The following is a 16,871-nucleotide window of genomic DNA, read 5'->3' as shown; positions in this document are numbered from 1 at the left end:
TTTGTAAAACTTTTAGAGACAATTTTCTAACTAGAGTGACACATTTTACAGATCAGCTTGCACCAATCACACCATAACACTAATAGTTTGAAGAGGTCAAATGACATGAATATTACAACAACAGAAATAGCCTTCAAACAAACCTGCAAGTAATAAAACCATTCAGCCTGTACAAGGCTTTGCAAAACACATTCCATCATAACACACATAGTTTTCTGCATTGTCACCTTGCTGTAATTGCATGTAACAACCACTGTTTAAGTACAGTTAAAAAAGGAACAATATACCTGTAATTTTAAGCAATCAAAAGCACAAAAGCAGAGGCAAAACAAAAACAAATCTTGCATTTATTTTATTTCTTAATTTTATTTTTTCAATTTAGATTTTTTTTAAACAAAAACTCACACCCCCATCCCTCTTTCCACACTCAGATATCAAACACACATAACTACAAAAAACAAAAACAAAAACAAAAAAAAAGTCACATTGTTTCCCCAAATTGGATTAATATCTATATCTATATTATAATGTCACAAATACTGCCCCCACAGGCTTATTTTCAGAACATTTTTTCTGCACAGTTTGGTAGTGAGTCTAAAATTAGCTGCTTGTGCATTTACAATGCAAAGTCCCAGGTAACAATATAACTTTGTCCCCTTTTAGGCAATTCCAATACAAATGATCTTTTCTTAATGCATTTGGAGACAGTGGATTACCAGTCTAACTGCATACAAGAGCTGAATCCAGCAACTGCGGACCTCAGTCTTAAAGCATTACAGCTGACTGAGGCTCTCCGGGCAGCGCTGGAGGGCCAGGATTTGGACCAAGCCTTTTTTCAAAATCAAGTTTCCACTAAAGCTGCAGATGTGATTCTAAAATGGCTGGAGCGTGGAGAGGTGAGTGCCATGTTTAAACTACATCAGTCAAGCTTCATAAATCACCATGAGCACAGGCATGACAAAGTAACATAAATAGCAGGTACAAAGTTGGTCCTCTTGCTTGAATTGAGAATAGGTGTATTCTTAGGTGCCATTGTTAAAGTCAAGTCCAAAGGTTCCATTTGTGGCATTTGTGTTCAGTCCAGTCTTTGATCACTCACATCTGGATAGCCTTTTCCTGTCTAGTGCGCTGCAAGTTGGATCTAGTAACTGAGCGCGGTAATGAGATCCAGAGCTCTCTTCCAGCTCCTACCACTTTGTGTTTGACCTCTCCTTTCATTCAAAAACATTCCCTATGTGTTTATTTGCTCTGCCCCCAACTCGCATCCAATAAGGTTATGCTTTCTCTCACATTAATTGATCAGATATCTGAACTTGGTTGTGCATCCCCCTCAAAGCCTGCGTCACATTCATTGACTTCTTGCCCTCAGCCACATCTGACAAGCATGTGCTGCTTGGAAACTTCTCCTTTCTTTGTGCCCCTTTAGAAAAAAAAACACAAAAAACCTAAGCTTTGCAGAATCTTCAGTCTGGACGGAGAGGTACTTGAGATAGCGGCTGCAGGGGACAGCCAGGGGAGGATGTGAGCTTATTAGATGCAGCATTGGAGAAATTTGAGGTACTTTGGGGGTAGAAAAGGGAGGGGGGAGTGGTAGAAAGAGGTACAAGAAGAGAAGCAGAAAGGGACCAGAGCCAACTGGCAGCATGAAGTTATTTAGCTGAAAAAGTCTCAATCTGCCAGACTCCAGAGCACAGCTAGTTCTACCCGTGACATGGAGGTTCCTTGTGGAAAATAGCAGCATTCACCGCACTACCAAAAGCTACTTGTGCATCTAAATTTACATAACGTTTGCAATGGACCTGCAGAATGGAGTACAATATTGATTTCTACAGACATTTTGCTTGGCTTAGAAAGGTATGATTCTCAATTATTACTTTTAATATCTGGAATGCAGTTTGATTAGTGAGTTCGGGAAAGAGCTGAGATTGCCATTGACCTAATCTTGAGGAGCATGTGCTTTTGTTTGTCAATTGAGAAAGTGGAACGTACAAGGTGCATGCAGATAATGCCCGCTCAGAAAGTCAACTGTATGTTTTCAGAGTTGTTTTGAGATTATGAGATATGATAACTAATAATGCTAAATATAATGTATACTAAGATTTGATTCATTCTTTACATAAAAAGCAGGGATTTTGAATACTTTTTTAAGCTTACACATCATATGTAATTCAGTGTATCCAGTGTATACATGCTCCACAAGCTAGTCTACAGTAAAAGAAAACAAAAATATGGCTCTAAGATAAATGTATACACAAGTGTGGTGAGATCACTTCCTATAGGGACCTAGTGAGCCTTGAGACAATGCATACCATCACAGTAACATTAAGGAGTCATTAGCTCTCCTCCGTTGAGCTGCCGCTGGTAAAGACTGCTACTCTAATGTGTTCCCCAATTCACTAAAAGGATTCACCAGCAACAACAACAAAAAAAAAACAACAAAAAAATGAATGTTGTAAAGAACAAAGTGACTTACATCTGGGCTTGTGGCTAATGCGTGTGTATGTTTGCCCACACACACATTGAAATACGATGCAGAGAAACCATAAAAGGTTTTATTGGTGCTGTTTTAAAGGGGCTGCAGACCTCTTTAGAATGGGCAGCTCTTGGGATGATGGATGTTAGGAGTGTATAAACCAACCATGACAGACAAAGGAAAAAAGAAGGATTTTCAGGATTTTTTCAGGTTTTTACCATTTATTTTTTGGGACAGAACTTATACTGAAACATATGGTAAATATTCAGGACCATTAAAAAAAAAATCATTAATGTAGCAATGCAATTATACAGTAAGAAAATGTGTTATTACTTATGTGTGGTAGAGTTTTTGTAGCTTTAAAGTCATCATTTTAGATGGGTACCCCTAGGCCTGTCGCGATAATTACTAAATCGACTTCAGTCATTCAGTATATAAAAGCTGGAACAATACATTTTGGAGCTCAGTATTTATTGTGTGTACATTTTCTTTGTGCAATAGTGGAGAGATTTTAGCTGTACTACTGATAATAATAATGATGAGATTTGAACTGTAGAGTTGAATAAGTAACTTCTATGGCTAATTATTGCTTCATTCAGCTTTTTATTTTTTTGTGTCTTGTTCCCTTTAATGATACTGTCTATTTATCTATTTAAATAATACTGTACTAAAATTATCTTATTGTTATTGTTATCTAATTATTATCTAATTATTATTGTTATTGTGTCAGTAGCATAAAGTAGTTGCAATATTATTGTTTGTTGCAATATCTCTGCCTATAAATGTATCATTCTTCGAAATGTGTTATGATGACAGGCCTAGGTATCCAGAATTCTATACCTGAAACCCACAAATACAACTTGTGACACAAAAGACCAAACCGTGTACTACTGTGATAGGAAATGACCCAGTGTCAAACTAAATGTAGTGCTAATGTGTTTTGTGACCTGCAGGTGAACCTCCAATCAGCTGGCAGTGCTGAGTCTTACCAGGAGCGCCTGTCCCGCCTAGAGGGAGACAAAGAGTCCCTCATTCTGCAGGTGAGATGACGTGCTCTGTTTGTGTTCAGTGCGTATAACATTTTCAAGTGTTAACCCCAGGGGCTGATATGCTTTATACAGGTCAGAGTGTTTCACAGGTTTATACCCAGGCAGGGCTTTCTGTCAGAGGTCACCATTGTAAACAGAGAACCTATCACATTACTCACAGTGTAGAGAGACTGGAGCCAAAGGGCAAAGGTATGCTGGAGTATTATGTGGTGTGGAGGCTTTCGCAATCCCTATTCCCTTACATGGGTGAAGCAACAGTAGAAGGAGGTTTGGTAAAGCTTACAACACCCGATTGTCCTGTTCTGCGGAGTAGGTGTGAATATAGGCTCATTGAACCGGTGTGACAGTGGTGCACTGCAGACAGGCTTAGGCTTGTTGCACTGTATGTACAATACATGTGTATATAGTACAGGCAGCATTGTGAGTATCCATTCAAATTTAATGGACATTTTCTCACGCTTGCCACACCCACTCAGTAACAGACTTGCACGACAGTTTCTAGGTATGTATGCAACCAAAACAGTAATACAATAGCAGTAAATGCAGTCCTTGACTCCTTCATTGACACAATATGAATAATGATCAAAGTAGTACTAATTTTCTGGAGGGTCCACCACCTTGTTTACATATTATTGTTTTGTCTTGAATGGTCCAGAGTAAAGCATTAAACATGTATCATAATGGAGGTCAAGTGAAGTTAAAAACCCACTAACAGTAACTTTGTATATTTTCTTGTAAAAAACAAAACTGTTACTGAGCAATGAAAGATGGATGCCGAATTGTGGAATATGGGCAACAAAGCAATAAAATCTCCATGTAGCCAAACAGATGACATAACCTCCACCAGAAAAGTTTCATTCTGAGTTTGCAGCATGTATTATTATTATTTATTTACATAAAAACGTGTGTGTCCATTCAGGTGAGTGTGCTGACTGACCAAGTGGAGGCGCAGGGGGTGAAGATAAGTGACTTGGAGAGCTCTTTGGAGGAACACCAGCTGAAGCTCAACTCCACAGAGGAGATGCTGCAGCAGGTACCAGCATCTGCACAGTCATAACTGCTGTGGGACTCAGAAGGAAACTGTTCCTCGCTTTTATTTGTACTGTTTGATAAAAGACAAGCTCAAGGTCTTATCCTTTAATACCATTCGTCTGCAAATCCCGATTTCCCTTTTACGCTCATACTAGGATGACTTTAGATGTCTCTCGTGGGAAGAAATTCCTTGCATGGATTCCAATATATCTCTCTGAAGATTGCCTTGACAACCCAAATATTTAGAGCCGACAGTCTCATTCCAGGACAGTGTCTCAGTGCGCTGCGCTGGTGCCTGGTGTGCGCAAGGCCAAACTGCTCCGCTCTGTCTGGGCAGGTGATTAGAGCGAAACCAACAAACCACACCCCCAAGTCCCTCCATGCGCAAACACACACACGCATACAGTGCAGCTCGTATGTGGGACAGGAGAGCAACTCCATAAAAGACTTAGGAAAACTTCATCAACAGCAGAAATGGATTTATAGAACTTAATCTCCTGACATGGCTACAGGTCTATGAAGGTATACTTGAACTTTTGTACTGGTGCGGACTGGAGCAGGATGGATTAGGTAACATACTTGCCGCTAACTCAAGACGTGCTGAGCTTATCCAGCGCTGTACAATGCTGTGTATCAAAGGGCAGCCGGGCCGGTTTTCTCCCAAGACGTGGTCATAATGAGGCTGTGGATTTGAGCAGTAAATCTCTTCCTGATGACAAAGCTCTGTATTTTCCATGAGGGAGCTGGGAAGGTTTCCAAATAAGTGGATGTTTCAGATACTCTGCCCTATACTGATTTTGGTTAAGTGATTTACCAAATGTTTGACAGATTTGGCTGGGACTATTGACTGCGTTCTATCCAAGAAAAGTGTATTTGACTAAGGGGTACAAGAGCCACAAGTCTGCGTGGTGAGTGACAATGAAAATGCACCTGTCAAAGCTAGTTGAAGTGTCTTTCTAAGAAGAGTCTAAGGGCCGTACTCCCCTGCTCGCTCCCCCTACCGTGTGCTTAGAGCGAGCTGTGAAATAGCATTATAAATAGTGGTCATGCGTTGTGTATATTTAGCCGCTCATAGCAGCAGGTTTGTCAGGCCGGACTATCATTACTGAGGCACACATTAGCAGTCTATGTTGCCTTTGTTCCCGGTGAATATTTCGCAGACGGCAGGCCACTATACTTGTGATGTGTTTGTTCCGCACTGCCATGTGTTGTTGTGGATGACAGGAGCTGGTGCACCGGGCGTCACTGGAGAAACAGAAGCTGAGTCTTATGGGGGAGGTGTCCTACCTGAAACTCAAGCTGGCAGACATGGAGGGAAAACACAGGGACTCCAGCGACAGGCAGCACAAAGCAGAGGTAAGGACAGCATGTTTACACACTGTCATTATGAGCTTGTGAAGTGTCGCAATGTAATATATTTGACAACACTTACTGAATGACACACCACTATTAAAGAGCAACAAAACATTAAAGTCACTCAATACCAGTGTCAGTGCTTTTGGAGGTGAACAATTTTGTAAAATTATCAAATGCAAATGATGATTTCTCAGAATAGTTACTTAAAAGTGCACATTGTTACATGTCTATGGAAAAACATTTGAGAAAATAACTGCTAAAGTTCTGAAACTACGATGAACATAAATTAAGAACACATTTGTAGTGGTCTAATCTACAGAGTTAGTGTGTCTTATTGTGTAAAAATGGGATAATTGAGTTTAAAAGAAGAATCTTGTATATGAATGATTAGTTCCTTAATCCCGATCATATTTGCTGATTTCATAGTCCAAAAACACTTTGTGAGTCTTAGAGTAAATGCCGTTCCATCCATAACTGTTATTTTTATGGTCTTTATGCAAAAAAAAAAAAAAATCTGAGGTTTCTACCATTGCTGTTTCAAATTGAATCAACTGTTAGAAGACTATTATATTACCAGTGCACATCCTGCAGTGAGCATATGAAACTGAGAGGGCGGGAAACTGGGCAGCGTACTGTAGTGTATGTAGTTACTCTGAAAACAGTACTACTCAAAGAACCTTTGTGTCATTGTGTGAGGGAAGTCTTAGAGCTGGCATGAGGGAGGTCAAGACAAATTTCAGTGTTTTTTGGACAGAATAATGGAAAATCACATAATCCAAATTCAAACAAAAGAACATTTTCAATCACCTGTAATAACAGCTCTTTCATTTACACATAGGGCGTGTCCCACGTGCTGCCTGTACTACCCAAACACATTCAAAGCCCCCTCCATTGGCCACAGTTAAATTTAGACCCAGAAGCCCTGCATATCGCCTGTCACATCCTCTGTCCCGGAGACGGACTAGACTTCCACTGTCCGCAGGCCAAGCATAACTTAGATGCTGTTTACACTTTTCTCTGCATGAACAGTGCTCAAATCCTCAACCACAGAAGTATTTACCTTTGAGGGACATTTGGAGTCGGAAAGGCATTTATATTTAATGGAATGAAAAAAAGAACACTGTCGTCATCTTGATGACGATCATTGACTATTACTGACCCTTTTCATGGAAATACCATAACTATCCGCCAATATTTCTGGCCAAATCATTATCTAACCAGAGGGAACCATATCCTTTTGCACTCTGTTTGCACCAGAACCTGATGAGATATTTATATTTTCTGTACAAGTAAGAAAAGGCTGGGTAAATGTGCTATTAGGACATTCAAGCCAAATTGAACAGAACTGTGTAGACTATTCTTGTTCAGTTTCCGTTCACTCTCCACATTTATTTTTCTTCCCCTCTCTCTCACTGGCTCTTCCAGAGCGTAGTGAATTTTATTAGTGAGCTGCAGGAGCAGATGTGTAGGTTTCAGAAGGAAATAAATAACAAGATCCAGGAGAAAAAGGCCCAGGAGTTTCCAGTCAGCAGCTCTCCTGAAGCCCTCCCTGAGGGTCAGAGTCCACACATGGGACCATCCCGGGACAGGACCCCTGGACAGAGGCGCAGACCGGAGGGGCCACGCAGGGCCCAAGCCCCTGTGGGACAGGGTAGCCCCCTAATGCAGCAGCAGTGCCACTGTGGAGGACAAAGTGTAGGCATTGCATGCAGTGTGGCTGAATGGGGCTCTGGTGCTTGGGCTTTTCTTTGTAAAATGGTTGTGTTGTGGAATTTTAAAGTGGTGCTTTGGGTTTGAGCAGTGGTGAGTACACAGTGGTAAATATAGATTTTATATAATTCTGTGCTCCTGACTAACCTTAAACTGCTCACAGCTTCATCAAACAGTAACTGTATCAAAAGGTTACTTACTGAGTTCATTCAATATGAGCATCAGAAGAAATAGATTTCTAAATTACAGATCTGTATTCATTAACATATAACATGATGCTATTTCCTTACAGATATTTATTATAAGCCAACAATGACATACCCAGCTATACATGTTTGATGATAGCCCAGGATCCTATAGAACAGCTTTTACTATAGAGCAGAGCATAGTGCTTCTCAACTGGTCTGCAACCTTTATGGCCATTGTATGTTGAAATCTTTATGACAATTCTACGCAGCTTTTCATATTCTCATTTTTTGGTTCATGTCCCACGAGTTGAGAACCACTGTTTTAGAAAGAACTTGAAATGTCCTTTATTCTGTAATTCTGAATGCCTGAACTGCACCATACTAACAATGGTATGGTGCTGGTGGGATAACTAATCTGAACAAAGTCTACTCTCATATTTTGTTTCACAGGGCTTATTGAAGGAGCTGAAGATATTGAAAGACAAAGTAGAGCACTTGGAGGAGCAGAAGTTACAGTATGAGAAGAAACTGAAAGCTACCAAGGTAAATACAAATGCTAAGTTCAGAGTGTCTAGACTTTGAGCACCCATTTCCCCCCTAACTCATCTGTTTCCTCACTGCTGTCCAGTGTGATGTTCCAGCCAATTGAGTGAGTCACTTTCTTCTGAAAATACCTTCATATCCACAGACACTTCAGTTTAATAGAAAAAGGTGTAATTATGTAGTTGTCCAATTGGTTCAGCTGTGTCGTTTGGCTTGACCTTATCCTGCATTAGCTCAGATTTTTATTTAGCCTCTGCTACCCGACGATTTTCAACAGCCTGCATTTAAGGGCTTAGCTGACTCTTGCTTTTCATATAAAGGACTCATTTTCCGTGACTTAAAATAATTTACTCGAATTACCTGAGTCTTTAGTGGTCTGTTGTGAATGATGTGTGTCGTACCTGTGTGATTAAACTGTGCAGTCACTTTAGTCATTTGCATTCTATAAAGGTTGTGTTCCCATTATGAGTTATGAGAATGATAATCATCTAAGTGCTTTTGAAAAATACACTGACAGACTAATGAATGAACCAAAACAGCTTTGGATCTTTTAGGGACCAGTTGTGAAATTATAACATTGTACCAAGGTCCTTCATCTTGATAACCAAAAATGGGAACTTTCTTTGTTGGCCCTTCCCCAAAGCCTTGAAATCTAATTAAATGTTAGGTTTTGCTTCATTAATATTTGGACATTAAACCTACCAGCAAAATAAAAGTTTAATCCAGAACATTAGCAAACAGTCAAACAATCTGTGAGCTCCACTGTGAATTCCTCTTTTTCTGGTTTCCCAAGAGTATGTCAGAGCTGGTCTTGAATCAAACCAGTTGAGTTGTTTTGTAGATAATCTGAAGTTTCCGTTGGAGACATGTACGGACACGTGCTAGTATTACTTTGTGACTGTGTGACTGTCCCCACAGGCTGAGATGAGCAGTCTTCAGCAGCTCCTGATCAGTAAGAATGCAGAAATCCAGAGCCTACACACTCAGCTGCTGTCTCGGCCCGGGCCCGCCAATGATTATGAAGAGAAAGGTGAGAAACAGTCCTATGAACTCTAAAGAAATAGTGCCCATGATCTGATGAGGAATGTGAGAAAAACTGCAATTGCATAAGCAGGATTATAATGAAAGATAATAAAGGATTGTGTTAAACAAATAAATACAAATATGATCCAAGTTATCACCCCCAGGCTTGTATCTCTTAAACAGAAGGTCTCAGTCACTGCCACTCAGTTAGCTCAGTAACAGCCAGTTCTCTTTATTGACTTGTGGAAATATCATTAAATGTCTGTCTACATTTTGTCCCAGAGGACTTGTACAGGAAGAGGCTGAACATCAAACGTAAGCTCGAGTGAAATGCCATGGAGGCTGCTTTGTCATGAGTAATATGGAAATGTAGCTTCTCTTTATGCTGCTCTTATTTGTTGCGGGGAAGCAGTTTTGACACCTTCCTACTGTGCTCTATTTGGGTAAATCTAAGCATAATGACTACAGCCAATTTTCTGTCTATCATAATAGTTTCTGCTGCTTACACACTGTTATTCTCCTCGCAAAAGCTAATGCCTACAGACTTTGGGCTTGTGGCCAGGTCTATGTTTGGTGCAAAACTGGGATAGGTTTCTGCAAAGGCAGTATCACTTCGGTGAAGAATATTTACAACTGGATAACATGTAACTTTTTCCACTGGGCTGGATTGCTTGTAATGGATATAACTATTGTGAATTATACTTATTTGTTATTATTTAGATGTGGAGCTGCAGAAGCTGAGAGGAGGAATGAAAACACTCATAGTTGCAAATGAGGAGAAGGTAAGGTCTAACATAGTGACATTATTTTAAAAACTGTGCAAAGCTGTTGACAAGCTATATTAAGACATCAAACAAACAGTCCTGTCTTAAAATGTAAAAGCTCAAAGGTGAACTTTGTTTTAAATGAGGACTGCAAGAATCCAGGACTAAACAAGTATTAAATGTAGACAAAATAGTGGTCAACCTTTCAAAACCTAATTCAGAATATAACTGTATACTAAGACAAAATGGTGACATAAGTGCTGCTATACCTCACCAAAATAAGGAGAAGGTAAGGTCAGCATACTGACATCATTTTAGAACAGTGCAAAGCTGTTAACATGCTGTGTTAATAGCACAGACAAAAAGAAGTTTAATCAATTTTCCTGTCTTAAAATATAAAAGAATGCTCAAACCTGAACTATGACTTCCATACGTTTTAAGAGAAAATTAATTGTTATGTCTTGAGCAGACTGAAGTCAAGGAGGTTAAAATGATTGCTCTGAGAGACTGACACATGATACAATAGTGTGGGATGCAGTGGGATTCATTCTCCAAAGTGATGTTGACCAAACTATGAGTAAACAATAAACTTTAAAAGGAACAAACCCAGATCTAAAACACAACTTTGTTTTAAAATAAGGACTGCACGAAACCAGGACTAAACAAGTATTAAGCATAGACAAAATAGTGGTTAACGTTTCAAAACTTAAACCAGAATATAACTGTATACTACAACAGAAAGGCGAAATAAGTGCAGCTACGCCTCACCAAAATAATCGGTACCACATTTGAAAAGCACTACGCTGTCCAAAAATGTTATCGTTCATTTGGACAATTGAAGCTAACTGCTGTAGTGCCACCACCCTCCCAGTTCCCCCAGCACAGAGGGTCTTTGTGTCCAGGGCGGTGAAGACAGATGAGGTGGACCCACATGTGGTTCCCCACCATAGATGCACACCCTGAGGCCAGCTGAGCCAAGCCTTCTCGAGCAAAGCCACAGCAGAAGCAGGCCCGTACTGCCAGGCCTAATTTTGGAGCATGCTGCATTTAAAAGAACCATGTTAGAGCAGTGACGGGCACCACTTCAAAACACACACATGCTCACAGCAGCTGGTCACCACAACTAAGGCTCAGGCCAGGCCCCAAGTCAAGCCCTCACCTCAGCTTTGATGTAAGAGCCATATGGTGAGGGGAGAGCCGCTAACATAACTGATTATTGGGACGTAATAGAGTGAAGGAAGTAGCCCAAGTGTGTAGTTTTAACCTTAGATAAACATCCAAATTGGGTTTACTGACCCTCATCTCTTTCTGTGCAGGACCGGCGTATTGAAGAACTCACTCTACTGCTGAATCAATGCAAGTTCAGAGAGACGCCTCACTCCACGAGACAGGGTGCTTTCTGTTTGTGTTCTTACACTGTGTGAAGCTATATGTTTTTTTAAACAGAATAGTGAGCAGGGATTTTTACAAGCTCATTGGACAAATTCAATATCCAATGAAAAGAGTATGTGCAATAGTCTTATATATATATGTGTGTGTGTGTGTGTGTGTGTGTGTGTATATATATATATAATGTAGTTTTTATATTATTCACCTAGTGTTTTTTGCCCATATCTAATCTTTTTAAAGGTATATTTCTGGTAAATGGGAATTGATACATTTTATACTTCATTATATGGGCAACATATATCATCATTCTGCTGTTCATATAACACTGGGTTTCTTTTGGTTTTGGCCACAGCTCCCCCTGCTGTTTATTCATCTCTAAATGGGAGGACATCATCGATAAGCAGTGAAGAAGAGAGGACTGCTGACTTAGCCAGTGTGCACTCTGAAGACCTAAAATCAGAAGTGTGTATAAAGCACAAACATTACTTATATTCTAAAACATTTTTCAAATTTTCAATTCTTTTGACTTTAGGTTTCCACAAACAGTTCCTCCTCTCAACAGACATCACTTGGGTCAGTACACAAAGATGATGTTAGCAGGTAAGAACAAATCAGTTGATAAGTTTGAAAGGAGGTTTAACCCTAAGCCTTAGTCTAAAAAAACAAAACATCACCAGCCTTTTCACTAATCATGTCACACAGGGAGTGTGTTATACAGGATGCATGCCCTACAACCCAAATGCTATTGAACAATAAAGCTGAGCTTCTATAATCCTGTCAAATAACACTCCAAGCTTAATGTCGGAAGGACAGCTTTTGTCTGTATAATACAAGTATAATAGTTACATAATTTACAATGAGGCAGGAAATATTGTTTTAATTGAGTCTTGTAGGTTTATAAATGATTGTAAGTTATTATTATTGCAAGTTATTCTATAAGGATATTCAGTTATGGAAAACAGGCATATAAGAATGTATCAGTAATTAGACCCATTGTTCTCCCTTTACAGAACAGAACCACTGCCCTCATCAAATGTATCCACTATTTCACAAAAGGTGACATTTTTCAAACATACATGAAAATATGTATTCAAACTTTCATGCAATGGAATTTAAATGCTTGATTGTAGTGTTTTTTCTTTTACCTTTTCTTGTCTAGTCAGCTCAGAGCGACAGCCAAAACAAGATGGAGGTCAACAGCATGGAGAGCAGCAGTAGTGAACTCCAGAAGTCTCCAGATGGGAGTGTGGACGGAGACTCAGTCCAAAGTAAACCCAGAAGCTAACCGCAGCTTTTTATTTCATGATATGATGGATCATTCTCACTAACATACCCTCTCATTGATTGTACTTTTTTGTGGGACAGTCTTTACGCTAGTTTTGCAGCAGAGCCTTTCCTCTTCTGCCTTAAAGACCACTGTTTCTTTGATCTCAGCTAATTGCAGAGAGCTAGACAGAGCAGGGGAATCACGGGATAGCAAACACACCCTCTCTCTCTCCTTCCTCTCCTCTCACTCCTCTTTCAGCTGTGATGGACCACACTCTTCCAGACCACACCCAAGCTCGATTTAACTGACCAGCCTTACCTCAAGTCCCTCCCTGTGTTCTGCTGGGTTAACTCATGCAGCAGAGAGGCAGAGGCTTTGGTCATAAAAATACACATGAAAAAAACACAGCTGCAAAACAGTTTGTCCAAAGGCAATATAATTAATAAAAATATATATACATAGCTTGTCTATTTTGTAGCTTTGCTTAAAAGAAACTCACCAAGAAATTTAAACTTGTTTAAGCTTTCTTTTTGAAGGCAGTGTGTATGCAAACTTAACCACTGAGTCTAGTGCAGATCACACATCAAGGACAATATAGTTTACAGAGATGGCTTTTGAGGTCTGCATTATTGTACTTTTGTGTTTGTTATAGAAAAGACAGACAAAACAGAAGAAAGCCTCTCAGTGCATTCTGGGACAAGTTCTCAGACTGGTCATCGAACTGTGGGTTCACCAGAGTACATGAAAAATAATAGAAGCTTCAAGCGATTTTGGGGAAAGTAAGTCTCATGCAACTAACGACTTAGAAAGTGTATCAAGATTGTTTTTTGAGAGCTTTTGCTGTGTTTCCGACATGTAGGAAATGCAGGACTAACCATGTATTATTTTGATTAGCAAACTACATTTACATTTGCTCCAAGATATTTCATGATTAATATATAATTTACTGGCGCACAATAAGATGTTATTTTGTTCTCGCCCACTCAGACTGCGTAGGACTCAGTCTGGAGGGTTTCAGGCTGGTGATTCTGAACTAAGTGTTTTCCAAAGAGGAGGACTGAGAGCTACTGCAGGACCTAGACTGACCCGCACACCAGAGTCACATGACTATCCGCGGTAAGAATCCTCTCACCAAACTATGACAGCTAACAATGCTGGAAAGAGTACTGCAAATGTGTACAGGCTGAACTTTACAGGTATAAGTAATGCTGCCAAATTTAGACTAATGTTAAAGTATAAAGTATGCAGAAGAAATACTACTCAAAGGACTAGTTAATATTGTTACTTTTTAAAAGGTCTTACAGTACTGAATGACTTAAATTGTTTAAAGCTGAACTTCATATTTTTTTACTCCCTGAGCATCTGGACAACTGGAACTAGTATTGTATTTAGTAACTACTGTCATTTTAAATGCAACAAATTATAAGTACATGCTAGAATTATATTAAATTACAAGTAGAAATATATGTTTAAAAATCTACTCAAAAAGTAGTTCCTTTCCATGTGTGCAAACTATATCTTGCTTAAATCTATGTCTGCTCTCCTCAGTGACATGAGCACTCCGTTTGGGCAGTGGAGTCGCGAGCAGGTATGCAGTTGGCTGGAAGACTCAGGACTGGGACACTACATAAACCTCACCAGACAGTGGATCGAAAACGGACAGACGCTGCTCTCTGCCACACCACATGACTTGGAGAAGGCAAGGCATTCAGAAACTGTAACTTTTAAAAATATGACATTTCTTTGTACCTGAATTATTCTTTCCTCAGGAGATGGGAATGAAAAACCCACTTCATAGGAAGAAACTGCAGCTGGCTTTGAATGCATTCAGCACGAAAACAATCGAAAAGTCGTCAGAGCTAGATCACATTTGGGTCACTCGTAAGAGGATTTATTGTATTGTTGTGAATATTTTATGCATGCTTGTGAAAATGTTACTGGAACCAAGTTGAGCAGTTTTCAAACAGTCATTCATTAATGACAAATACAGCAGTAACAAATGGCTTGAACTTGAAAAGACAGAAGTGCTTTCTTGTCAGTGTGTGAGGAATCTCTTGTATGTGATGAATTCTCAGGCTGGCTGGATGACATTGGATTGCCTCAGTACAAAGACCAGTTCCATGAGGCCAGAGTAGATGGGCGGGTGTTGCAGTACCTCACAGTGGTAAGCACTTTTTGAGTCTTTAATCAGTCAATCAATCAAACTTTATTTATAGAGCGCTTTTCATACAAAAAAAATGCAACACAAAGCGCTTATTAGTCCTATTAACAGATTAAATGTAGACCATAAAAAGTATTTCATTGTGGTATATTTTCTGTTCCTCAGAATGACCTTTTAATCCTAAAGGTCACCAGCCAACTCCATCATCTCAGTATTAAATGTGCCATTCACGTGCTTCATGTCAACAAGTTCAACCCCTCCTGTTTAAGGCGGCGACCAGGGGATGAGGTAAAAATCACACTGAATGTTATTACAGAGATAAAGAACAAAGAGTATGTCAAAATACCCCCATGCCTACCCCTCAGAAACAGTCCTCTCCTTCGGAGGTGGTGCAGTGGTCCAACCACCGTGTAATGGAGTGGCTTAGAGCAGTAGATCTGGCAGAGTATGCTCCTAATCTCCGAGGCAGCGGGGTCCATGGTGGCCTCATTGTAAGTACATGCACATGTGAATATTCCACTGTTTTGGTCACATGATTTGTGTGGGATTACATCTTTTTCTGTCACAGATATTGGAGCCTCGGTTCACAGCAGAGACCCTGGCTCTGCTTCTTAACATCCCCCCTCAGAAGACCCTCCTGCGCAGGCACCTAGCCTCAGCCTTCTCCACTCTGGTGGGTCCTCAGGCTGCACAGGAGAAGAGAGAGTATGGGAACGCAACAGGACATATGCCCCTCACCACAACAGCCAAAGTCAAGGTGAGAATTTCAAATACTTTATACATGGTCAATTTATAAATAATTAAACATCTTTCTGTCCATAGCCTAAAAAGCTGGGCTTCACTCAGTTCAGTCACTTGCGGAAGAGGAAACCAGATGATTCAGCAGAATACATCTGTCCTATAGACACAAGTGCTCACACAATGAACGGACACTCTCGCCCCCCAGCAGCAGATAGAGGGGTCAGCCCCAGTTCAGAAAGGAGAGGGCCCAATGGGATCAAGCCCTCAGGGTGATTTTCATCAACCACCATCATCATCATCATCATCATCGTCATCACTTATACAACTGGACAGTTGGTTGTTTCTGAATGTTGTGTTTAGCACTTCTATGTATTGTTGTACAGGTAAATATTTCTGAATTACCGTAGTCAAAAAAATTGTGTTACATTTAAATTTATGGGCCAATACTTGAGTGGTCCTAATGTGTGCAAGTGTTCACTGTGCATCTGTTTTTAGTTCTCAGGTTTCCTCATTGTAAATTAAATGATGTACAGACAACGAAGGAATCCAATGAAATATACAAAACAGCCCAATGACAGAATCTTAACTAACCAATGTTTCTAAATGTTGTAGCAAGCTGTTGCCCCAAAGTTGGTAATTGCATTCCTTATAATGTCAGATTCCACAAATCATGTACTTATTTTGTGCTTTTGCATCAACTGAAGTATAGCAGATTTTTTTGTAGTTTGAATGTAAATGACTTAAAACATGTCACTAACACTGCACTACCTTTATGAAATTGTAAATCTATTAAGACATTTTTTTTTTGAATAAACGTGTACGTGTCATGGAATATTTGTGTTTTAGACAAATTTCAATAAATATAGACGCAGTCATTGTTAAATAAGAAAAGGCAAGACTTTGCTGCCCTCTAGTGGCCATTACTTAACAAGGCAATCACACCCAACCCCTTGCACGCACACGCACGCACACACAAACACACGCACCCCAGTCTATTATGACTAATAGCACTGCCTTTATATATTTTTTTAAGTTAACAAAATCTTAAATTTTGGTAGCACAGACCAACAACAAACGTTGTGTGGCCAAGTAATTACATCTTGATGATACGGATTTAACCTCTGCCCCTTTCACTCATTCACTCTATTGCTCCTTTAACAGAAAATCTTACATTT

The 16,871-nt window shown here is 39.8% G+C and overlaps 1 protein-coding gene across 3 annotated transcripts; it reads left to right on the top strand.

The window, feature by feature from the left end:
• The first annotated feature begins 1,793 nt into the window (after positions 1–1,793).
• On the top strand, positions 1,794–16,528 carry ppfibp2a (PPFIA binding protein 2a). 3 transcript variants are annotated; one of them, XM_055154942.1, is made up of 23 exons: positions 1,794–1,854; positions 3,427–3,513; positions 4,442–4,555; positions 5,779–5,910; positions 7,336–7,605; positions 8,259–8,351; positions 9,270–9,381; positions 9,657–9,689; positions 10,095–10,156; positions 11,455–11,530; positions 11,880–11,989; positions 12,060–12,127; positions 12,538–12,583; positions 12,687–12,795; positions 13,447–13,573; positions 13,782–13,910; positions 14,343–14,493; positions 14,564–14,675; positions 14,870–14,958; positions 15,121–15,243; positions 15,321–15,446; positions 15,524–15,712; positions 15,778–16,528. In XM_055154942.1, exons 1-23 carry the CDS (start codon positions 1,807–1,809, stop codon positions 15,967–15,969), a joined length of 2,598 nt encoding a protein of 865 aa, XP_055010917.1. In that variant the 5' UTR covers positions 1,794–1,806; the 3' UTR covers positions 15,970–16,528. The 3 variants fall into 3 exon arrangements, with proteins under 3 accessions (XP_055010917.1, XP_020796993.1, XP_055010918.1); XM_020941334.2 differs by lacking the exons at positions 1,794–1,854; positions 3,427–3,513; positions 4,442–4,555 and adding an exon at positions 4,961–5,076; XM_055154943.1 differs by lacking the exons at positions 1,794–1,854; positions 3,427–3,513; positions 4,442–4,555 and adding an exon at positions 5,305–5,462.
• The last annotated feature ends 343 nt before the right edge of the window (positions 16,529–16,871 follow it).

This window comes from Boleophthalmus pectinirostris, unplaced genomic scaffold (assembly GCF_026225935.1).
Source record: "Boleophthalmus pectinirostris isolate CB_2022bp ecotype Guang Dong unplaced genomic scaffold, ASM2622593v1 HiC_scaffold_19, whole genome shotgun sequence".
Lineage (NCBI taxonomy): Eukaryota > Metazoa > Chordata > Actinopteri > Gobiiformes > Gobiidae > Boleophthalmus > Boleophthalmus pectinirostris.
Note: the sequence above shows the minus strand (reverse complement) of the source record. Positions and strands in the feature narration are given on the sequence as shown.